General features: G+C 40.9%; 1 protein-coding gene across 2 annotated transcripts in view; it reads left to right on the forward strand.

The window, feature by feature from the left end:
- Positions 1–5327: 5327 nt before the first annotated feature.
- Positions 5328–25247, forward strand: part of GPATCH2L (G-patch domain containing 2 like) — a 52923-nt gene continuing 33003 nt past the window's right edge. For both annotated transcript variants that reach the window (XM_058567420.1, XM_058567419.1), the window contains exons 1-3: positions 5328–5388; positions 7583–8254; positions 22622–22686. In XM_058567420.1, coding sequence (XP_058423403.1) covers positions 7593–8254; positions 22622–22686 — 727 coding nt within the window. In that variant the 5' untranslated portion in view covers positions 5328–5388; positions 7583–7592. The remainder of the gene's footprint in view (positions 5389–7582; positions 8255–22621; positions 22687–25247) is intronic.

The raw sequence follows: 25247 nt of genomic DNA on the forward strand, positions 1-25247 counted from the left end.
TATTTAAGCCTCCCAGTCTATGGTATTTTGTTGTGGCAGCCCAAGCAAACTAATATATGGGGGAAGGCTCTGTTAGAAATAAGGAAGAGAGTTGTCTGGTAGGCAGCCAATAGCATCCTCTACAGTAGTAGTGAGCGGGAAAGGAAGGGGGCCAGAATAGATGATACAGCTAAAAGACGAAGTGCACGAGCTTTGCAGTCAGACAGAGCTGGATTTCGGTCCCGGCTCTCTCATTTTCTAGCTGTGTGGATTTAGGCAAGCTTATTAGCCTCTCAAAGCTTCAGTTTCCTCGTCTATAAAATGAGGATAATATGACACTGTGGTTGACGGAATAATGGCCCCCTGGAATCTGTGAATATATTACCTTACAAGGCAAAAGGGACTTTGCAGATTTGATTAAAGTTAAGGACCTTGAGGTGGGAGGATTGTCCTGGATTATCTATGCGGATGCATTGTTTTAAGCCACTAAGTTTGAGGCAATTTGTTATAGCGACCATAGGAAACTAATATAAACACCTATGTCAAAATGTTTATTGAGAGGATTCAACGAAATAGTGAATTTAAGGTCTTCAGCATGATTCCTGGCCCATAGTAAGCCTTCAATTAATGTTACCTCAACAAACCCCCAAAATTCTATAGTTGCGGAGGGTACATGAGAGAACATAAGAGGCGTGGCATAGGAGGAATTTGGCAAACCTCTGCCAGCTGCCACTGCTGCCCCATGGCTGCCTGCTCTGGACACAGCACAGCCTCTGTCACTGTCCCCTCACCTGGTATGCTCTATAGGAGTTCTGTTTCTGTTACCACTGCTGCCAAGGAGTGGTTGACATCTGCTCCCCGCCCCAATCCCAGCCTCCTCGGAGGTTTCCTATAATGCAAAGGAGAAGGTACCAGGAGTGCTGGGGCCAAGGATGAGGGCGAATTACTGAGAGTCACTCACTTTTCAAGTAAATGTTGACACTTTCTGCCCTCCTTGGTGGACGCTGCTTCTATTAGTAACATCTCTCCAGTGGCTGTTGGAAAAAATTTCTGGAAAGATTCCAGAATGTCTTGGATCAGTTTAAAGAAGATCTGAGCAAGGAAAAGGGGAAATGGAAAAGAATTGTGGGGACGAGAGGATGAGGAATTCATCCCTTCATCAAATGGTTAGGTGCCTTCATCAAACTGTTCTAGGTGCCAGGGGGATCCAATGGCAAAAAGAAAGACAATGTTCCTATTCTTACGATATTTACATTCTAGTGGGAGGTGACAGAATGTAAACAAGTACACATCAAGTAAACAAGTTTACGTTGGATTATGATACAGGCCGTAAGGGAAAGAAAGATGATGAGATAGAAAATGGCTAGGGGAGTAGGACTCCTTCAGATTTTATTAGGAAAGACCTCTCTGTGAAGGTGACATTTTAGCCAAAACTTCAAATGAGGCGATCCCCCAACCTACCCCTGCAAAGCCCTGTAGACAGGTATTCTTGGTTGCAGGACAGCATACGCCAAGGCCCTGGGGGGTGCAGGGAGAGAGAGCCTGGTGGGCTGGTACTGTGAGCGTGGGGAAGAGGGTCAGAATGAAGCTGAAAGGGAGGCAGTGGCCGGATCCCATGCTGTGCAGGCCATGGTGAGGACTCTTGGCTTATTATAACTGCAGGCAATCTAGCGAATCAACAGTAGAGGTGTTTTTTCCGGATGTGGTTTTACTTACTTATTTTTGTAGGAAGGAGAAACCTACTATTTCCTCCTATGTGCAGATCCTTTTCAGCTGGTGATTTCCTCTTTCAACTTACAGTTTCACACTAATGGTCAATCAAAGGAAACTTGTTAACTAGACACTTGTCCTCTTCTCAGTAACTACTAATTTTTTGGAGCACTTAATGTATATTGGGCTCTATGCTAAATGCTTCGCATTCATTATTTCATTTAATTGCCACCCAAGAGATGGGTATGTTTTATTATCATCTCCATTTCACAGATGAGGAAGCAAGGGCTCGAAGAAGTTCAGCAGTTAGCTCTAGACACAGCCAGTCCGTTACGGAGCTTCACTCTTGGCTTTTCCTTCTGCCTCCGCTGTTACCTGCTTGCAGTCTGCTCAACACTCCCTATCATCAGTGACTTCTTCAATCACCAAGTGTGATGGACTTTCCTTAGAACTGTTCCTCCCCAATTTTCCTTTTGGTCCTCTTTTTCTTAAATTTTCTCCCTTCTCTGGCTTCTATACGCTGGTTCTCTTCAAATGCTCTCTGTTCCTTTTGAGCTGTCCCCTTAATCCCCCACCGACTTCTCTTTCTACCCTCTTTCTTTGAGCAGTCATGTCCCTGATTAAGACCATCATTTGAAGGTGGCGCTTTCACTTAAATTTTCTCTTAAGATTGAGACAATCACTTCTAATTTCCTGTTCCTGCATTTTGTAAACAAACATTTTTTTTTTTAATTGACAGTAGTTACTGGGCATCTACCATGTGCAAAGCAGTGTGCTAAGCACTGGTGAGAATATAATGGCTAGGACAGGATCTCTGGGGCAATGGAGTAGGCTTCATTGTTCACACAACTGTATCTCCAGAGTTTAGCATAGGTCCAGGCATGTAAATATTTGTTGAAGGAGTAATTTAGTTGGGGAGGCAAATTTGCACATTAATGGCTCTAATTCAAGGTTGAATGAGGAAAATGCTGGAATAAAGATACCAGCAAATGCTGAGAAAGCCCAACGGAGTAGGTGAGCAAGGGGAAGGCTTCATGGAGATGACATTGGCATTGAGCCTTTAAATCACCCTAAATCTCAGGGGGTGGGGGGTGGTTCAAGAAATAGCAAGTGATCTGGTGTGCTCAAGCATGATGCAGAAGGTAGTGAAAGATGGATGAGTGAAATCATGTTTCAGGACTCTCACTCTGGTGCCAGTGTAGAGACTGACTTGTTTGGGGAGAGACTGGAAATGGGAAGACCAGTCAGGAGGCTGCTGCACCATCCAGAAGAGTGGTTGCCTACCCAGGAGAATGGCAGAGAGAACGCAAAAGAGGGAGGATGGATGCAGGAATTCTGTAAAAGTAGAATCCACGAGGCTTGGCATTTAACTAGATGAAGGGATGTAAGGAAGAAGCAGAAACTAAAAATGGCTTTGAGGCTTCTCACCTGGGTGACTACATGATGGTGGTAACATTTCCCAAATGGAACAGTGGAGAAGGGGCAGATTTGATAGGGACTATGGAAGAAACTAAGCTTTGTTTTGAATTTTTAAATTGGAGATAGCTAGAAGAAAGCTGAAAATAAAAGCTGGATGTCAAGAAATTTGGGAGCTTTCCTGCTGAGGGAGGCAACTGACACCACAGGAGATGATATGAATTGTTGGAGAGATCTTCACTTAAGCAGAAAAGAGGGCTGACGGCTGTGGACACTTTTGAACATTTCTATCTTTCTGTCCTGTGGGAATCACAAATTCAGCATGTCCAAAATGGAATTAATCATCTTCCCACCAAATCTCTTTCTCTTCTTCACTTCTCTAGCTGTGCAAATGGCACTGACCACTCTCAGTCACGCTGGCTCAAAAGTCTCCTCCCTTAATTCTTTACACAATAAGTTTCACCTATAGAAAATTCTGAAAACCCATAAAAACAACAGGTAAAAGATACAGTGATTTATAATGGATGATGTGTAGTATATCATTCTGGTTTTTTCCTATGCAAGTATAGATTTAATTTCCTATATACACGAAGAGTCATACTCTACATTTTTAGAGTAACCTTTTTATTAGAGTATAACAGTCACGAGGAAATGTACACAATCAGAAATTGATGACTTTTCATGTCATTAAATATTCTTCCACATCAATTTTAAAAGGCTGCAAGGTATTCCATCTCACAGATGTACCATAACTTAGATAACTAACCCTGGTTGTAGGATTTCTGGCTTTTTTCTAGTCTTTTCACCCCTCCCTCCACAATGCTGCAAAGATGAATTTACCTGTAGTTAACATTTTTGTGCCCAATTCCAATTTTTCCTTAGAATAAAACTCCTAGAGGCAGAATTTCTGGGTCAAAAAGGTATGTGCATTTTTAAAAATAAACTTTTTATTTTAGAATAGTTTTAGGTTTACAGAAAAATTATCAAGTTATTACAGCCAGTTCCTATATACCCCACACCCAGTTTCCCCTATTATTAGCATCTTATATTAATATAGCACATTTGTCACAATTAATGAACCAATATTGAGACATTATTATTAACTAAGCCCCATACTTTATCCAGATTTCTTTAGTTTTTACCTAATATCCTTTTTCTGTTTCAGTATCCTATCCAGGATATCCCATTACATTTAATTGTAATGTCTCCTTAGTCTCCTTGGTGACAGTTTCTCAGACTTTCCTTGTCTTTTTTGACCTTGACAATTTTGAGGAATACTGGCCAGCCATTCAGTAGATTGTCCCTCAACTGGGGTTTGTCTGATTTTTTCCCCCTTATATTTAGACTAGAGTTATGGGTTTTGGAATGAAAGTACCATAGAGATAAAATGCCACTCTCAACATATCATATCTGGCCCACATACTATCAACATGATTTATTACTGTTCATATTAACCTTGATCACCTGGCTGAGGTAGTGCTTGTCTAGTTTCTCCTCTAAAAAGTTACTCATTTTTCCATTCTTTCCATACTGTACTCTGGAAGGAAGTCACTAAGCACAGCCCACATTTAATGAGCTGTGAGTTATGCTTCAGGGTGGAGTATCTACATAAATTATTTGGAAGTCTTCTGCACCAGAGATTTATCTCTTCTTCCCCATTTACTAATTTATTCACGTCACATTCATATCATTACTTTATATCAGTATGGACTCATGGATATTACTTTTATACTTCGAGTTATAGTCCGATAGTACTTTACCTGGTTTGTTGCTCAAGGCATGTGTATTTTTAAAACTCTGACTCACTACAAAGCTACTCCGCCAAAGGTTGTACCAACTCTCACGGTTAAGCATGAGGATCCATTTCCCCTCAATTTCACACACCCTTTATAAAAGTAGGTCAGCAGCCAAGGGCGAGGCCAACGCCCCTCCCTGGCACCCAATTCCCTGACGCCCCCAGAGAAGATGAGGCCAGCCTCGGGGGTGGTGCCCTTCCCCAAAGTGGCACGCAAGCCCTTGCGCTGCCCGCCACTAACCACCACCCCTCCTTGCCCGCAGCCCCTTCTTCGGCTGCCTCACGCCCCGCCCTCCGCGGGCGGAAGTGGGCGCGGCCGCAGACCGGAAGCGCCCTGCCGGGACGGGCTCTCGCGCGCGGCCAGCCCCTCCCACTCCGCCGGCGCCCCACCCCTCCGGCCGAGACCGGAAATGAGGTCAGAGAGGGAAACCCCGGCGGGGAGACTCGGCCCCGAAAGCGGCGGCAGTTGGAGGTGGCTGCTGCAGCCGGTGAGGGGAAAGAGGGGTGGAGAGGATCAGGGTTCAGGGGGCCGGCGCCAGCCGGGATCGGGGCTCCGGGCCGCGGCGTAGCGACCAGGGGCGCCATGGGGCCGCGGAGGCCGGCGGGAGGGGCGACGGTGGCGGGGCCTTGCTTTTCAGGGCCCATCGCCCCCATCCCGGGGGATGAGGGTCGGGCCGTCTCCCGGACGACAGTCGCCTCCCCTCCTTTCTTGTTTCTGGCTCTTTTGGGCTGGCGACAGCGTGAGGGTGTCCTGAGCCGTGGTCGCCTACTCCTCGGGGGTGGGCCGAGGTGTGGGGGAGAATCCTTCGAAACACGCCTTTTCTCAATATGTGGCCTTGTTGCGACCCCTGATCTCGGAGGGAGCTTAGTGGCCAGGAGTGGTATTTTGGCAGTTTCTGCCCTAGAAGGGCTGACACCCTGCCCCTGGTGAGCCCTGTGAGAAGCTGCCTCCTGCCTCCTCTCCCGCCCCAACCCCGTTTTCTCCTCCGACCCTGCGCCTGCCTCTCTTTTTACTGCTCCTAGTTTCCTTTCTTTCCCTTGCATGACTCAGCCAGCCTTTCTTCTCCCCGAGTGCTTGCCTGGACCCGGGGGTCCTATCGGACTGTGCATCGAAACCGGAGGTGTGGAAGTCCCAGGGTTCTTCTGTCACCTACTGTTCGAATTGCAATCTTTTAGGCAGGAGATTCTGCACAGGCATTCGACCACAGGTTGTTTGGTAACTTCGTTCCACGTTCAAGTTTGCATAGTTCCGCTTGAGTTTTTAAAGCAGTAGTTCTTTATTAGGGTAAGAGATATAGACATGCTGTTCCCCTTTATCTATTTTAGTCTCAGGGACAGTTGTCTCTTAAACCCTAGTCATGGAGTTTTAAACTACATCTTGTTGCTTAAAGGGACGTGGTCATTTTATGTGTGTGGCTTTTGACACTTTGAGAAGTTTTGTTTGGTTGGTAGTTTTCGACCTGGGTGTCTCCATTGCTCTCACCGATATGGCAGATAACCCAGAGGAATGTTTTCCTGCCTTTGAATTCCTTGGCATAGGGACAGCCTGAATATAGGTTTTAGAAAGTCCTTTGCAAAATGTAAACTGCATGAACGGAAATACGGTCTGTGAGTGGCGCCACACAGAACTTTAAGCTCTAATTATGGTCTTGAAATACTTTGGGCTTAACAAGGCCTAGGGAAAAAGTGCTAATTTAATATGTTTTTAATTAGATGTTGTACAAATTATATTAGATCTTTCCCTTTAAAGGCGCATTTTGAAAATTGCTCCTACTGCTTTCATCCCTTAGAAGGTTTGCCTCTGAAGTGACCCCCTGAAGAATAATGGTTTGACAAGAATGAGTAAAAACAGGAAATTTTGGAAAACAGCTAGAAATCTGAGAGACTCCACCCATCCCTGTTATTTTAGTCTTTATATCATGTTTTTTTGTGATTGTCTGGCACTGAAGCACAAGATTAGGGTGATCACTTAATTTATTTTCTGAAGGATGGGGAGAAGAGCATAAAAGTTGCTAATTATTCAAAAATATATGACATAGTCTATAAGGTTCTTTACCTGGTAGCTTCCAGGTGGTAGTTGAGACCAGAATGGGTGCAAACTTAGTCTCTTTTTTCCATTCCGAGTAGAAACCTGGGATGCTGCAAATTCTTGGATCACTAAAACTGCAAGTAGTCTTCCTTAAAGTGTGTCACTAAGTTGTCTTTCTGTTCCCTGCCACAAGTATTCTTATCAGTGACCCCAGACCGTAGAACAGTCCTTCATCCATGTTTCTGAAGTTGTGTGTTTTCTGCTCTTCTCTGATGAGACATTTTCTAATTTTTGTTGGATCTCATCATCAGGCAATTTAGTGACAAGTTGAATTGGGGAAAAATGGGAAAGATTTATTCTCCACTTTGCTTGTTTTTGCTAATGTCCAACTTGTCATCTCGTGAGCGTTTGAGTTTTTGTGCTTAAGAACATGTTGACTTCAGGCATTTAACAAGGGCCAAACACCTATTTTTAGCGGCTTAAGGAAGCATGGATGGTAGGAACAGAGTGTAAGTGTAGCTAGATGAAAGGTGACTTTATTTTCTATAGATAGGGTAGACTCTGCAGTGCCATGATCTATTTTATAAAATTGTTCTAAAACAACAGATCCTATTCAGGCTTTCGTTTTCTGTTTTTGAACTTCCTTTTGGCAGATGTGGCCTCATGGATGAACTGGTACATGACTTAGCCTCAGCCTTGGAGCAGACATCTGAGCAGACTAAGCTTGGTGAACTGTGGGAGGAGATGGCCCTGAGCCCCCGGCAGCAGAGGCGTCAGCTTCGAAAACGGAGAGGCCGGAAGCGCCGTTCAGACTTCAGTCACCTGGCAGAGCATACCTGCTGCTACAGCGAGGCCTCTGAGTCGAGTCTGGATGAGGCCCTTAAGGACTGCCGAGAAATGGCCCCCGTCACCAATTTTAGTGACTCTGATGACACAATGGTTGCCAAACGGCACCCAGCTCTCAACGCCATTGTTAAGAGTAAGCAACATTCTTGGCATGAGTCTGACTCCTTTACTGAAAATGCACCTTGTCGACCGCTCAGGCGGCGGCGGAAGGTGAAGCGAGTGACATCAGAGGTGGCTGCCAGCCTTCAGCAGAAGCTCAAGGTGTCCGATTGGAGCTATGAGAGAGGCTGCAGGTTCAAGTCTGCTAAGAAGCAGCGTCTGTCACGCTGGAAGGAGAATACTCCCTGGAGCTCATCAGGGCACGGGTTGTGTGAATCAGCAGAAAATAGAACTTTCCTGAACAAAACGGGGAGGAAAGAAAGGATGGAGTGTGAAGCAGATGAGCAAAAACAGGGCTCTGATGAGAACATGTCCGAATGGTGAGATCTCCCTTACTAAGTCAGAGATTTTCCTGGTTAATTTTATCCAAAGTACATCCACAGTCTTGATGAGTACACCTTTCTGTGAAACCAGCCACTGTAATACTGACTTGGCAGCCCTCCTTTAATCAGTCAGCTAGTGTTTCTCTCCAGCTTTTTAAAGTACATTCATGCTTCTACTTCCCTATGTCAAGGAGGCTATATGGAACAGAAACACATTGGTTTCTAAAAATTGTTTAAAATGTGTACCTCAAATGCGTAACCAAGAATTTTATTTAAAAAACAATTTGCTGCTGTTTATGCCATATAGTACATACATGGATGTGGTACTTTAGAACCAGGGTCTCAGCAGAGGCTGATGTGTGTGTGTGTGTGTGTGTGTGTGTGTGTGAGGAAGATGCTGGTGCCAGGCATAGGGAGTTTGTCTGTGCTCCTGGTAAGCTGCCTTTACCCATTAAGAATGAGGGCTTTAGATACTTCTGGGCTATAATTCTGTTCTCTGCTATTTACAGTTTAACTGTATTGAATTTATTTTTTATGGCTGACATTCAAGTTTTCTGAACACATGGGAGGCTTTGAAAATAACAGTACTGAATCCCATTAGTCTTACACCAAATGTCATCGAGCCAGAAAAATTTGTCTCTAATGGGTGCATGTTTAAAATGTCAGTGCAGTTTTTGATGACTTTTTATTTTTTATTTCTCAGATAGATAGTCTTAGGAACATTGATACTCTCCAGCTGGATACTTTAATATTATCATTAATATTGATGTGTGATATCTGTTTCTTAGTGAAGATGCTGTTGGTGTTTCAGATGGGGCAAATCTTTGTGGTGAGGGACTGTCCTATGCCTTGCAGGATATTTGGTATCTCTACATTGTTCCCACCCCTCTTCATAATATCAAACCAAATGCCTCCCTGGGTGCTCGGTAGGTGGGTTGAGTAGTCCTGATTGAGAACCATTGTATTCTATAATTGTTAATATTAGCTAGCATTCATTAAGCACTAACTGTGTGCCAGGCACTGTACTGTTGTGCATAACATATATTCTTATTTAATTTTTGCAACTCCACTGTATGGTAGGTACCACTGTTTGTATTTTATAGAAGAGGAAATAGAGGTTAAAGGCATTTAGATAAATTGCCCAAGGTCACCCAGTGGCAAAACTAGGAATCAAACCTGATTCCAAAGCTCAGACTTACCCACCGTGTTTTGCTGCCCTTTGAGTTTGCCTTTTCCCTGGCTCTTTTTTTGTCTCATCTTAACTTGTACAACTGTAGAATGTATGACCTTTCTTAGGACTTTGCTTCTACTGAAGTTTGTCTGAAAAACAAAGACATAAATTTTAGGAACTCTGAGGTAAGGCTGTGTCAGGAACAGGAAAAGCTGTGTAGGTCTGTATGCCTGTACCTTTCATGGGTGGTTTTTAATCCAGCTTTTACAGTTTTTCTTACTAACCTTGTATTTGCCAGTCTGCACCACTAGGTAGGTGGCTTGTAATTTCACTCTCCTAATTTTCATCTAATGTATATTGTAAGGCCTGTGTACCCAATTTTTATTTGTAATTTTGGATTATAAAGATTTTTTTCCTCATCATGCTATTTTTAATCAAACAAGAAATGCTTAGTCAACTTGTAGCCTTTCACGATATTGAAACCCTCAATTGAGGTGTTGAAATTTCTGTCAGTATCGAGCATATATGCCAAATAGTAATCTTGCTGTTGAGAATGGTGATTTTAAAAACAGCTTTTTGGAATGATAGCTTGTTTGTATTTCTTCCCCAGAATTTCTTGTTAAACTATGACATAATTGTGTGTGTGAGAGACTGTTAACTCTGTCTCCTCTAAGATAACAGCCCGAGTATGGTTCCAAAAGCAGAGCCTGTAATTTAGCAGTGAGACCCTTCAGTCTCTCCAGTTCCTTCTTACCCTGGACGCATCTATCGCACGTTACAGTCAGGTTGTGGTAATATACATTCTAGTTGTCTGAGAGCCTGGATAAATTCAAGTAGGCCGCAATTCTTATGAATTAGTCTTTTCGAATTGAAGAGACCTTGTTCCCCATTTGGTCTATCTCCCTGGTCCATGACTTGAGTTCTCTCAGGAATGTAGATGCCAAAGTCCTTGTAGCTATGAGGGAATAATGGATGGAGTAATAGCAGAATGAGAAAAATTCTTTAGAATCTAATTATTTAGGAATCTTGAATTCACCTTGACTTATTGATGCATCTGTAGTTACAAACAGAAGTGGTTTGTATTTTTTTCCTCCTACATCTACTCTATGGGGAAAGAGGGATGATTCTTATTCTTTGACTGCATGTTATGTTCAGACTCTCAACAGTAAAGTGGATCTAAAATCTGACCTCAATTATTAAGCACACCTTATAAACAGGACTAGCATTAGAGTGTGTTTAAGTAGATAATAGTTTATGATTTGGATATGTTGTCTTGGTGAGTTGATTCTGTCAAAATTTTTCTACTTATTTTCTGCATTAAAAGAAGTACTTTGAAGAATCCTCTTGGTTACTCTTTCATAAATCTGCTTGGATGTGCCAGTTTATTCACATACACATCAAAGTATAAAGCTTTACTTTTTATCAGTGGTATTGAGGGTTGTCAGAGTATGTGATCCAACTTGTAAAATTATTGGGATGAAGTTGATCATTAAGCTTAGCTTAGCCTAGTCAATGGATAGAGTTCTTTTTAAAAGCATATATTAGGTGGTTAGGTTCGAAAATGTTTGTCTCAATCAGAGAGCTTTATTTCTAATTTCTTTCAGTTTGCTCTGCTAACTAAACATGGAGTTTTTAGCTTAACCAATAATTCTTATTGCTTTTCTCTTTCTATCCTTCCTTCAATTCTACACATCAACCAATCACTCAAGAGTTCTGAGGAACTGAAAGTGGTTATGATGTAATAGTTTTTTATGCCTGCAAAAAGATCAGTTATTATTTTAATATTTTTCTGTGCATGTGTGTTCTATTCTAAAATGGAACAACTGTTTTGTAAAATTACTGTCTACTGATCTTTATTCAAATTGTCTATATAGAAGCTATTAATTAGGTGATTCCTAGCTTCATTTTGTTCTATTCTTCACTAACACATCATTCATTTGTTCTCTTGAATATAGTTTAGCTACTTTTCTTTCATAAGTGAGTAGGTTTGGTATGGCCTGAAGTCGCAGTCAGGAGCCTTCCTAAGGTGATGTATTAGAGGCTGATCTCACAGGAAAGAAAATGTTCCCTTCTCTTAGACGGCAAGTGACAGAGATAGAGTGCTAAACCTTCCCCCTCCTTTTCCAGCCCATGCTGACCTTCTGCGGCCCCTTGGTGCCTCTTGTTTTCTTATTTTTATAGAAAATCAATATCCCTTCTGACACAAACAATAGCTCAGAAGCAAGAATAAATGGGAGAAAGCTGAGATCTCTGTCCATCACCTCTCACTTGAACCCCCCCAAACTCTTTAATTATGAGCGTGCTTTGCTCCAGGTGTTTGCGACAGTGAAATTGCTAAATGAGGACCATTTTAACCAAAGATTGGGTGATCAATAACCCTCTATAGCCGTAGCTTGTTCGATCAATAGCATTCATTATTTCATGGTTAAGGTAAGTAGCCTCCTTTGCAAGTGGAGGTCATTAATCAGGGGTTACTGGAGCTGTGCAAAAGAATATATGTGGTGGGTTGAGGGTGTTCTGTGTTCTGTTTTGTAAATAGGGATGCTGAGCAAGAGTGTGTTTACTATCATTGCAAATGGTACTATTGCATTTGAGAGTTTTGAATAACTAGCATGGTGTGCTTGTATAGATTTATTCAAAGTTCTGCTAGTATATCCTTAGGAACAATGGAAAAAGACAACCTGGGAGGTGGATTTGATACTATTGTATTTGAAGTTCTATCTCTTGAAAGAAATGTCTACCTCTTGAAAGAAAAGTTACGATTATTTTGTGTGACTCCAGAGGAAGGAACTAAGACTCTTAGAAAGTACAGAGAGTTAAGTGTTGCCTCAGTATAAAATATAACGTTCTAAAAATTAGAACTCTATAAAAATGAAGTGAATTGTTTCACCAGGTAATGAGTTCTAGATCACTCGAGGGCTTGGTGACCACTTACTGAGTTACTGTAGAGTTGGAGAGGCTGAACTGAATGACCTCTAAGGTCCCTTGCAACACTGAGATTCCGTAATTTCGTAGTTCTTTTCAGTCACAACCTCCTTCCCATCGTTGTAACTTCATATTTTAAAAAGCATCTCATAAGCAGCCTCAACTGCCGACTAAAATACTTATGAAGACATAAAACATTGCAAACTCATATTGCTAGAAACTAGGACTTACAGTTGGCCTCTTGCTGAGATTTCCTCAAACTGCAAGGCTGATAGAACTGTACTGGTGAGTGCGATTGGAAGCCCACATCAACAGTGCTGAGCCTGCCCTGAGGGAGATAGCGAGACCCTGCATCCTTTCTCTGTAGTCAGCCCATGGTTCAGAAATGCAAGGTCTGTTTCAGTCAGAAAATTGGGCAGCTGCAATTTGACCCAAGTGTTGTTCCATCCTTTGCTTTCCAACCAGTATCTTTCAGTTTTTCTTTGGAGGCTGTAACTTCCAGAATAGGAAGGGAATCTTAGTGTTTTTTGTGTGTATATTTGTATTTGGGGGTAAGAGGCAGTCACAGTGTATTGAGTCCTGGGAAATATAGTCTCCAAGAATGAAGTTTACTGTTGGCATGGACAGAAAAGGAAAGAGCACTCATAGTAGTGTGTTCTGGAAATCGTAGTGTTTTATATACCTTCATTTATTGCAGACTCCTGGAATGGGGTAAGAATCAGGCAGTGAGGGTTAGAAGAAGATCCTCTCTCAGTCCAACATAGCTATAGGAGATAAAAGCCTACCAGTGACGCTGGGAATTGGGCTAGGGGCTCTGCACATCCTCTTGGCCAATTGTGGATGTGAGAAGAGCTTGCTACTAAGGGGGAGAGAATGGGACCAAGGGTAATTTACATACCCTTTCTGTTTGCAAATACCAGATTCTAGGTAAACCAGTCCTCAACGAGAGGCCTTTGAACAAGTTCTGCAGAATAAGGGAAAGGGAACATCATCCAGAAAGTTCAGTTCTTTGAAAATGATTGCCAGTGGAAACCAGAAGAACATTTTAGGAAATCTTTATTAGGATGCGAGAAGATATAAACACTTTGAAATAGGAACAGTAAATCATAAGGACAGAAAGATGGCTATTTGAAAACCCAATAGTATGGGAGGAAAAATTTTAGGGAAATTTGAAATGTAATTGCAATGTTAAAGTGAAGGACAGTTTATCCTGCAGAAGATTGAGGTGATGATGTGGAAAACTTCAGAAGCCCTCCCAAAATGCAGAGAGAGGAGATAAAAATGAGAGAAAAAGTGATAGATCTGGAGGACAGAGAATAGAGGCCCAGTCTACAAGTATGTAAGTATTCCCAAGGAAGAAACCAAAGCATTAGAATAGAAGAATGACTTAAAAAATATAACTGAAGAGCAAAAGTGTTCCTGGGTTGAAAAAATTAAGTATAAAGATTAAAAGGGGAGAGGCTGGCCCGGTGGTGTAGTGGTTAAGTTCGCGTCTACTGCTTCAGCGGCTCACAGTTCACACGTTCAGCTCCTGGGCCTGGACCTACACACCGCTTATCAAGCCATGCTGTGGCAGGCCTCTCACATATAAAATAGAGGAAGATGGGCATAGATGTTAGCCCAGGGCCAATCTTCCTCAGCACAAAAAAGAGGAGGATTGGCAACAGATGTTAGCTCAGGGCCAATCTTCCTCACAAAAAAAAAAACGTTAAAAGGGGAAACTAATGAAGAGAGACCTCTACCTAGACAAGTCCTGGCAATATTTGCATTCTGCATTGGTGGGGGGTGGAGCAGGTATAAAGAAAAGTCTTAAAAGGGATGAAAATAAGGGTGGCATTCATCCCTACAGTACTAGATGTGAGGGGCTACATTTGCCTGTAGAGTTTGGAGGGGGAAAATGTTGCTCTCCTACCTTCCACCCCCATCTGAATTTTATGTATAGCTAAGACAGATTTGATATGGAAAGGCAGCAGAAAGACATTCTCAGATATTCAGGTCTCAGAATATGTGCTCTTTAAAAATTTACTCTGAAAAGTCATTTCATCTAACCAAAGATGAATCACTATTAGCTCTAAGGTAAGGTAAACCTTAGAAGGATGAGTGGACTTCTTTAAGGCACAGCCCCCAGCTCAGTAGCAGAGTCCTGAGGAAAAGCGTTATCTCTGCAACGTGTACCTGATGCAGTGGCTGTGTGAATGACCCTGTGAAACTGCAGAGGTTGCTGCCTCCTTTGGTGGTGCCATCTGGGTGAAACTGGAAAACAGACCCCTTCATTATACATTCCTGTAACTTATTATGGGAATAATTTTGCAATCAATGTGAGGTATTTCTCTAAAAAACCTCTCCCTCAGTCATGTTTGCTTTCAGACTCAGAAGTCTGATTACCTGTGGTTACAAATGTACCACCTCGACCCAGGAAGAAGTCGGGAAAAAATTGAGCCAAGATGTGTTTGGGTGATGGATCTAGGAGTGACATTGTTTTCTTTCTGTTTTTCTGAATTCTAAGACAATTTTTAATTTTTGTTAAATGCATTATTAATAAATTAAAATGAAGACCCCTAATTTTTTAGCACGATGTTGTAAGCCATAAACTCTACCCTGCTTGTTTCTTTGAAAAGTAGACGTAGAAGTCACCTCTTATGTCAGCTACTTGGTTAATCTTAAATGGCTGAGAAACCCGAGTGGTAACTTACTGATACCAACTTGCTTATAGATGATAAACTAATTCTTTACCTCCTCATTGTAATTGAGACAGGTATGAACTACGTTCATTCAGTTCTAAATTTCCAGTCTTCCGTAGTTAGGAATATGAAAGAACTAGCAAGCTCTCAGGTCAGAGGATAAGCTGTATTTTTTTCTCCCAGTTGTGGGAATTGAGCAAGATTTGTCTTACTGAAACTGGAAGCTACTCGTTGGGGCTAGAAAGTAGGGGATTATTTTCAAAAAAGAATTCATAAAGGTGCTGTATTATCCATTGCTGCAGAAAAAATTGCCCTAAAACTTAGTAGCTTTAAACAACAAACATTTATAGTCTTACAGTTCCTGGAGTCAGGAATCTGGGAGCAGCTTAGCCGGGTGGTTCTGGTTCAGAGTCTCTCATACTGTTACAGTCAAATTGTTGGCCAGGGCTGCAGTTGTCTCAAGGTTCCGCTGGGGCTGAAGGATCCACTTCCAAGCTCACTCACAGGGCTGTTGGCAGATCTCATTTCCTTATAGGCTGTTGGACCGAGAGTCTCAGTTCCTCTCCACCTGGGCCCCTCCACAGGGCTGTTGGCATCCTCAAGACATGGTAGTCGGCTTCCCCTAGAGCAAATGATGTGAGAGAGGAGAGAGAGAGAGAGCGCCAGCTAGCACAAGTGCTCTCTCTTGAGTGCCCAAGATGGAAGCCACAGTCTTTTATAATGTAATCTCAGAAGTGACGTACTGTTACTTGTGCCTATGCTGTTAGTTACACAGACCAACCAGGGTGTGAAACACCAGGAGGCTGGGATCATTGGGAGTCATCTGAGAGTCTGGTTACCACAGATGGCTACTGGTCTTCTGAAATTTTTTCCTACCTTAGTGTGAAGCTAAATTCAGGAATAGTATCCTCAGACTAATATTTCCCCAGAACTTATTAAGAGAATGTTTTTACTTTGATTTCAAAGGAAAGGCATTCAGGAACTATAAGGGCAAGCAACGTATAGATCCCTGAGACTATATTGTATTTTAAGTAAGTATACTGAAGATGAATGTTTATTTTTTAAATTCAAGATATGGCATTAAGGGAGAGAGCTTTCCGAAGTGTGTTCGTCATCAGTTTTCTTGGTGTTCAGTGTGTATGATGCATTTTTAGCTGATAAACTGTAGTAGTCAAAGCACAGCTTGAGTTTCAGCTGGGTCTGACTGTTTTAAGTAGCAAAAAGCAAAGGAACACTCTTTCCCTGGTTCAGTTAATCTGTCTGCATTTTCAGAAGAATGAAAATGAGAAGTGCGAAAGTTCAAAAGTGTCTTATGAGTATAGAAACATGGGATTGACTTTCAGTAAATGAGGCGAATCTATCTGTGCACTGTCCGTGTTTTAGTGGCCATTCAGCGAGCACATGGGCATTGGAGATACACCGCCCTGGCTCTGATGCTTGTTCGCTGTGGAATGTTCGGCAAGTTGCTTAATCTCTCTAAGCCTCATTCCTTCATCTGTAATATGAGGTTGACATAGTTCCCTCATAGAGTTTTGGGGTAGGAGAAAGGCAATAATGAATCTAAAGCACCTAGTGCTTTGCCTGCCCTATAGTAGAGCTAGTAAATGTTATTACTGCTATCAGTAATTAATAGTAGCCTTCTATATTAATAATTTTCCCAGTAAACTCAATTCAAGTACCAAACCCCTTCTTGAGATACTTGTAGTTTAGATATCTGCCAAGAGCAATGTTTCCCTCTCTTGGATGAAACCCAGTGCAGGAAAAATACGAGATTTCATAGGCTACATTTTTTCCATTTAAAATGAAAATAGATTTGAGTCCCATAGAATTTTTTTTAATTGAGGTATAATTGAGAGTCCCATAGAATTTAGATTACTATTTTATTTTATTTTTATTTATTTATTTTTTGTGAGGAAGGCTGCCTCTGAGCTAACATCCATTGCCAATCTTCCTCTTTTTGCTGAGGAAGATTAGCTCTGAGCTAACATCTATGCCCATCTTCCTCTATTTTGTGTATGAGACGCCGCCACAGCATGGCCTGATGAGTCAGTCCGTGCCCAGGATCCAAACCTGCGAACCCCAGGCTGCCAAAGTGGAATGTGCGAACCTAACCATTATGCCACCGAGCCAGCCCCTAGATTACTATTTTAATGAGAGTGTCAGTGAGGAAATTACTACTGTTAGCCTCTAAAATAATAATATTTGGGTGTATACAAGAATTAGCATTCTAGAAGTAGCCTTTGAATCTTTCATCCTTTGCTTTTGTATAATGCTCTAGAATTCACAAAGTGGGTTCACATGCCTCGTATCAGCACATCCTCAGAACAATCCCTCCACATTTTACATGCAGGGAAATAGGATTAGAGAGTGAAGTGACTTGCCGCAAAGGCCATACAAGGGGAGGCAGCAGAGCTGATTTGAACGAGTTCATTCCATTTAACATTTACTGAAAGAAGGAGCAAGAGATCTTCTTTCCCAGCCTGGATGTCTCTCTTCCATGGTTATAGGATCTTCTTTCTCCCTGGGCTAGGCAGGGAAGGGTCATCTGTACAACTCTTGAGTAGTTTCAGTTCTTCCAGTTTGCCTGAAGGTCCAGTTACCTTCTCATGGTTCCCGGGATCTGGAGGCCTCAGACTGCTTGAGGCCCTGGCCCAGCCCTGGCAAGGGAGAGACATTGTTGCTTCTATGGGATGTTGACCTCTGCCCCTGAAGGCTGGCTCTATCCAGCAGAAGTGCACCGGCTCCTCTGAACCAGTTTCCTTTAACATGATGCCTTCCCTCCTCTGTTGATCTGCTTTGTTCATCACTCTAGATGAGGGTTCTCAACTTTTGCACTACTGATGCTTTGGGTCAGATAATTCTCTGTTGTGGGGAGCTGTCCTGTGCATTGTAGGATGTTTAGCAGCATCCCTGGCCTTTGCCCACTAGATATCAGTAGGACACCAACTCTCCCACCCCCCTCCAAATTCTGACAAACAAAAATGTTTCCGGATATTGCCAAATGACCTTGGGAGGGGAGTGGGTGGAGAAGAAGGGGGCACAAAATTCCCTCCAGTTGAGAACCACTGCTCTAGATGTTTCTGGTACTGAGATTGGGTTTTTACTTCATTGACTCTGCTTTTACCAACAAGCGTGAGTTTCAAATTTAGGAAACTTAGTAAGACCAAAACATTGATTTCTTCTATAGAATAAAAATACTGTAGTTTAAAACTGTGAGCTTTTGCTAATTTGGTAATAATACCCTTTAATTGCTCCTCAAAAGGACAAACAGTACACTTTCAGAACTTGGAAAAAAGAGCAGCTCTATGAAAGCATTTTAAAGTTAGTACCAAAGTTTACAATGTTTGGCTAACAGTGTTTGCCCTGGAGTTCGTTATCTAAACAGGGCAAAAGGCATCAATAGTGTGTAGTTAGGCTTGACTCCTATGATAATCAGCTCTCTGAAAGTGGTTGCCATGCCCAATCATCTGGTCTACCCAGAGTGCCTTGCATTACAAAGATACTTAGGTGGGAAGGTTAGATGGATAGATGTGTCATAAAACAAAAAAAGCAAAATGTTAGTTGCAATATGTAGGTGATGGAGTATGAGTGGTAACTGTAACTTCTTTCAACTTTTTTGTATGTTTGAAAGTTTTCGTAATAAACTGTTGGGGGAGAAAAGCCTCTGGAACTGCTGGTTAGGTTGACTTTCTTTACACACCTATTATTTCAGTTGGATGTGGTTCAGTTGCTTTTCTAACAATATTGTAATAATTAGGTAATACAATTGGTGGTCCAAAATCCAGGCTTTAATATTGTTTGTGTCCTCTTTAAAATGATGGCTATGCGGCTGAATTAAGTGTGGGAGTGTTTATTATTGCAAACCATTATAGAGAAGTGTGATGTATTATTACTATTTCTACTCACATGTGAATATTTTTGAGACATTTTCTGACTTGTAAAAGGGGGTGATTTCCTCATTATTATAACGTTAAATTCTAGGCTTACACCACCTCTGATTTGCAGAATATTCTTCATTGGAAAGCATTTTTCTCTCTACCTTTTCACACCCTTCTCCCATAGTGTAGACTAAGTTTTTTAGAAACTATGTCAGTTTTAGTGCTGGTTATAGCAGTGTCTGGTGTATGGTAAGTACTTTGTTTTAGTGCTGGTTATAGCAGTGTCTGGTGTATGGTAAATACTTAATGAATGCTTACTGAGTGAGTGAGTGGAAGTTCAGGAGAAATAGGGGGGAAATTCCTTCCTTCTCCTTTTCCTGTTAGACTTTTTGTTGCCCCAATTGGGGATTGAATTTTTTGAATGGTGTATAAATTATTTGTAGAGTCAATACATTTCTGCTCCAAAATATTTTAGAAATAGTCTAGGAAGATTTTTGTATGCAAACTATTTATAGGTTAGAATCTTGAGAATAGGGAGTACACAACAGCTCCTGCGGCAGACAGGAGGCATTGATGCCTCTGGGAGTGGCTGCCATTTTGGGAAAAGACAAGATTTCATTATCTGCTATCTATCCTTGTGGGCTTTGTCTTGTTGCTTTTTCTGAGGATTAATAAAAGCTGAGTTTCTGTCTTCCTGACTAAGCTTCAGAGGACCACAAGTGGAGTGGACACTAGAAGTAGGATCACATTTTTTCCTTATAAAAATGAGGAACAGAGCTTTTTTTCCTTGCCTAATAAAAAGACTCATAGCCAAAAAGTTATAAACAAATTTGAAGGTTTTGGAACAGGAAAAACATGCAGGAGCCTGGCATCTTTTAACCTTTTGACCTTGTGGTCTACAAAGGCGCTAAAAGAAAATTGTCTTTATTGAAAGATAGGAGCTTATTTTTAACAGAATATTGAACATTCTGTTAATTGGCTAAATTAACATTTTATAGTTGACTAAATCATTATTAAAATCCTATTAATTATATATTTTTTTAAAAAATCATAATCTCTGAGCCAGAAGTGAAGGAAGCCTGCATGACTGGACAACTTTGGCCTATAACTTGGAAGGGGAAATATTTGCTTCTACTTGATAGCTAGCACTACATTTTTGTGTGCTGTATTATAGTGTTTATGTGCAAACATGCCATGAAGTCCCCATTTTTTTCCTCCTCAGCAAATTATGCTAACAGTTTCTTACATGTGATTAGATTTCTACAATGCAAGTTCTTCTGAGGGAATAAATAGAATTAGCAGATGCTATCAGATGATACAGTCATTTCCAGATACTGGTAGAATGGTAGATACTTTTATGTCATAAGTGTTCTATAAGACATAAATTACTTTCTTGATGAAGAAAACACGTATTTCCCTTGATCAGAGCCTTAAAATCCTGGTAATATTTCTGTGACATCTTTGCCATTACTCTAATTAACTGTATATAGAAAACTTAGAAGCACATTCAGTCCAAGCTCTTTTAAGAAAAGTGAGTGTCCTTAAATGCTGTTGACAAAAATAGAAAATGTACCGTGACAGGAAGGTTTTAGGTTACCAACACCATTCTCGATCCAGCAGATTTCTTTGAGCTTGCCCTCTTTATTTAGCATATGAGGAGAGAATGGAATCCATGGAGAAGAGGATCCAGGAAGCACTATATCTTGTTGTGCTTATAGATGATGAATGGGGAAAAGAATTGATAGACTTTGTAATAAAGCAACAGTTTTAATTTTTTAATTGTAAATATTCAAACAGAGGGGACTATAGGCATTGCAGAGTAGAACTTGTAATACATGTAGAGCAGGCATCAGCAAAATTCCTCTGTAAAGAGCCAGATAGTAAATATTTTAGGGCTTTGTGGGCGATATGTTCTCTGTTACAGCTACTCAGCTTTGCAGTTGTAGTGTGAAAGAAGTCATAGACAATATGTAAATGAATGAATGTGGCTGTACTCCAATACAACTTTATTTATGGACACTGAAATTTGAATTTCATATTATTTCCATGTGTCACAAAATATTCATCTTTGATTTTTTTCCCCCAGTGATTTAAAACTGTCAACATTCTTAGCTCACAGGCCATAGAGAAAGAGGTGATGGGCTGTTGTTTGCTGACCCCTAAATCTCAGTTAGTGATACTACTAACCAATAAAACATGTAACGTGATGATGGAATAGAATGTCTGTCCCATGCGCGGCCTACCATGCTTTTTAAGCCCTCTTTAATATCAAGAGAGGTTAAAAAATATAAAATTTGCTTTATCTTTGAGAAGAGTTGAGAATAATAAACTAGTAATATGTTTAAGACTCAGTGGAGTTAGACCACTAATATTCTTAGGAATTTGCTAAACACAAAAACAGCACCTTTAAGTTCAGCAGGCACAATTCCTTAAACTCAGGAGTAGGACAAATGCAGTACTCAGTGAGGATGTCTTCTGGATTTAATTGCAGAGCTCTTTGAAAATTCTAAATCCATCAGAATCCAGCGGTGTAGTTTCGTAAGACATTTCGTACAATGACACCTGAGAATGTTCCCACTCATGAGTACAGAAGACAATAGAATAAAAGAACCTTTAAAGAAATCAAGTGTGTTTTATTGGCTCTTGCTGCAACAAATCTGTTGGACCTGTTATTCAGAGACAAGCTTAAGTGAGGAAAGCATTGCTCCTTAATTTAACCGGCATTTTTAGGATTTAGTGTTGGCAAAATATTTGGAAATGTTGCAAAATACAAAATATTTCAGATTTTTGATCTAGAAACGTAGACTGGGATTTTGCCACGCCTGTTTTTTATGGAGCGAGGTGAAAATATTTCTTCCTTGCTTTAGTTTCTTCCATCTTCTAGAGCAGGTGAAAAAAATTGACCACTTGGAAAGAAATACTCCCAATGAAAGATACAGTAATATTGTAAAGAACAGAGAAATTTTTCTTGAACCAGATAAATAAAATTTGATGAAGATTAGGTGAAAGAAATGCAGCATCAGAAGAGGCAGAATCAGTTGTTAGCAATACCTTGGAAAATGAAGCTATGAACAAGTTTTATTTCAGTGAGTTCAAATGGAGTTTGTTTTTATATTTTTATTTTTAACCTTAACGTCTTTTTCGAAAGTGAGTTGTATTGTATCTGCTTGATATCAAGGAAAACATTAAATTTAGAACATATAACTTTGGTCATACTGATTTTTTTTTTCCTGTTCATGGATTTTTGTTTGCTGCTTTGTAAATGGGGAGAAAGCTTGAGAAACGCTAGGTGTCTTAAAGTTGGATAGCTTCATTTGAAACTTATAGTTGACGATATTTGAAAATAAAATGGGTTGGTAAATTTGTAAATTTGTGTTGTTTAATATACCAAACCAGGTTGAGATTATGTCTATGAGCCTTAATAAATAACTTTCTAATGCTAAACTAACAAAGTGACTTTAGATATTTTAAAAGTACTTTGACATATAAGTAAAAGTTTTAGAATTCTCCTCTTATATTTCTTTTGTTTTGGGGGAAAATAAACTTTCCCCTGACTTAACTATGAAATTTACATTTCTGATTAGCTAATGAGCTGGAGTGAAATTAGGGAAACTTGCAATCTTTTGATTTGAAAACCAGAAGAAGAATGGACAGTGCTTTGTTTTTGACTGGAGCTTATGCGTTCTCTTGTGTTTTACTCTTTTTTCAGTGAAACCAGCAGTGTGTGTAGCAGCAGTGACACAGGGCTCTTTACCAACGATGAAGGACGGCAAGGTAATCTTGATCCCAGCTTTGGGACGTTGGTTCTGGGAAGATTCTAATGCTTATAGGAGTGACTCGCTGAGAATATGATGGTTGTCTGTGGCAGTGGTTCTCAAATTTTAGGGCATATAAGAACCACCTGGGCAACTGTTAAAACTGCAAATTCCTGAGCTCCTAGAAATCAAATAGGTCTAGACTTGGCCCCTGGAATCTGCATTTTTCATAGGCACCTGTGGTGACTTTTATGCAGGTAGTTCAGACTTTGAGAGTTATTGATCCAGAGGGGTTATAGTGTCAAGGATGGGAATTTGGGAAGTGGCTTTTTATTAGTACCGAAAAATATCCTCATGTATTACTCTCTTTTTTTGGGTGTTAAGATATTCTTATTTTCACATAGGGAGAGTTTATTTTTATAACCTTATTTATAAATTATCATAGTGTTCTGGGTGAATACATTATAGAAAACATTTTCTTTCTAAAGTTAAAACTCCTGAAGTTTAGTATAGAGCACTGTGAATAAGGCTGGTGTTTGTTAATGATCAGTTCTTTATTTTTACTACCTAAACAGTGATTTGAAACTTTGTTCTTGTCCTGTACACTTGCTTAGGGCCACACTAGTTGTGTACCAGTAAGAATTTCATATAGCTGCTTTGGACTGTAGTTTTCTTAGTCTAAATAAGAGATTTGTAGATCTCTAAAGTTCCTTCCAGCTCTGGAATTCAGTGATTTTTCTCCAAGAGTTAAGTGATGGAAGGACAGAGGCATGGTGGCTACATGCTCAGATTGATCCAGATAGGCTTCCTAGTAACTGAAGGGATCCTGATTTTGAGAGAGACTGTGGGGAGGGTGTCTCCCCCATGCCTCAGAGTTGTGGGCATGGATGGAGGTGTTGAGCTTCCTACTATATTGGAGGTTGTTTTGAGTACAATTCTATCCTTTTCTCATTCTGAAAGAGCTAGGTATCATTAGAGGCTGTGCGTGTCTACTCCTTGGTAGGCACTAGCTCAAGTCGTGATTCTCTTATCTCATACCGGGAAAGTCTGGTTGTCTTTCCATGAATGAGCTAGTGCATACTGTTCAGAATTACTAATATTTGCTCTTTTTCTTTGCTTTTACTACAGTGCTATGAAGTATCATAATGCACCTCTTAAAGATTGTGATGCATAATTAAACAGAGGTATAAGAATGTGTGGGCCTATTACAACAGATTAAGTTTGGGGCCTTTGGAAAGCCTGTCCACTGATAAGGCATGTTTGGTTTATCATGGGAGATTGTAGAATATTCTAGAGCCCCAGCTTTCCTCTCTGTCTCTGCCTCAACTTCACACATTCTGGTGATATTTAGACGTTTAGAGTTCTCAGCACAAAGCTATGTTATTTCTAGATTTCATGTTTTTGTGTATGCTGGTCTCTCTGCCTACAGTCTCATCCTCACCTTTCCTTGAATGGCTGGTCATCCACCAAGACACAGTTCTCTTTTTGCCCCTCCAAGGCATATTTATGGACTACATCAGTGGGCTTTCTTGCCCTCAATTCCTTGTTGAGTTTGACCAGTAGGAGACATCAGCAGAAGAATGGAGGGAGGGAGGTGAATAAGATTGGATGTATTGGTTAAGTTTTTATCGTGATAGTACTGTTTATCAGTCCTCAAATTTCAGTGGTTTACCACATTTAATTCTTGCTGTGGGACTGGAGGTTGGCTGTGGTTCACCTGGTCTTACCTGGGCTCAGCTGGTCTTTAGGCTTCAAGTTAGGTTTGTATCTATTCAGTGTATCTTATTCTGAGACCTAGGCTAAAGGAGCAATGGCTGTATGTGGCATGGACTTCTCATGGCAGAGGACATGAATGACAAGTGACCAAGCCAGACCATGCATGAATATTTAAAGCTTTTGCTTGAATCACATCTGCTAATGTTCTACTACCTAAAGCAAGTCATATGACTAAGCCCAGTGTCTGTGGGGTGAGGAAGTGTGCTCTGCCTCATGGGGAAGGCCCTGTGGAATCCCATGCAAAGGCCAAAGGGCGTGGATGTACCATTCTATTATAGGGAGGTGGTGAAGAGGTGGAAACAATAATGCAGTCTACCACATTGGATTGTAGCTTTCCCTGGCTCCCTTTCTGTCGAACTGCTGGTTGGCAATGGTTGTGTTCCTCTGCTGAAGGCCACCACTCCTATTGGGCAGCCTTCTCCTGTAACCACAGTTCTCTCCCTGGGCTCTGATAACCATTCTTTCCCCTTGCCACCTCAGGTCTAGGAATGGTCAAGACTCCTGGCTGTGCTGGCTCCAGGCTGCTTCACCATCCCTTACTGGTCTCTCATAATACTGTCTGCACCTTTGTAAATAGTCACTTCATTAAAGTCTTAATTACTCTATTTAAATGTGCATGTGCTCCGTAAAGGGATTCTGACTGATATACTCAGTGTAGGCATCATCTCCTAGAACCCTTACTCTTTTCTTGCTGTATTTATTGCTTGCTTACCACTTATCATATTACATTATTGTCTGTAGATGTGTGTCTTTTCCATTGAACAAGCTTTTCAAAAGCAGAAATTTTTATATTATTTACAGCCA

Source organism: Diceros bicornis, chromosome 24 (genome assembly GCF_020826845.1).
Source record: "Diceros bicornis minor isolate mBicDic1 chromosome 24, mDicBic1.mat.cur, whole genome shotgun sequence".
Classification (NCBI taxonomy): Eukaryota; Metazoa; Chordata; class Mammalia; order Perissodactyla; family Rhinocerotidae; genus Diceros; species Diceros bicornis.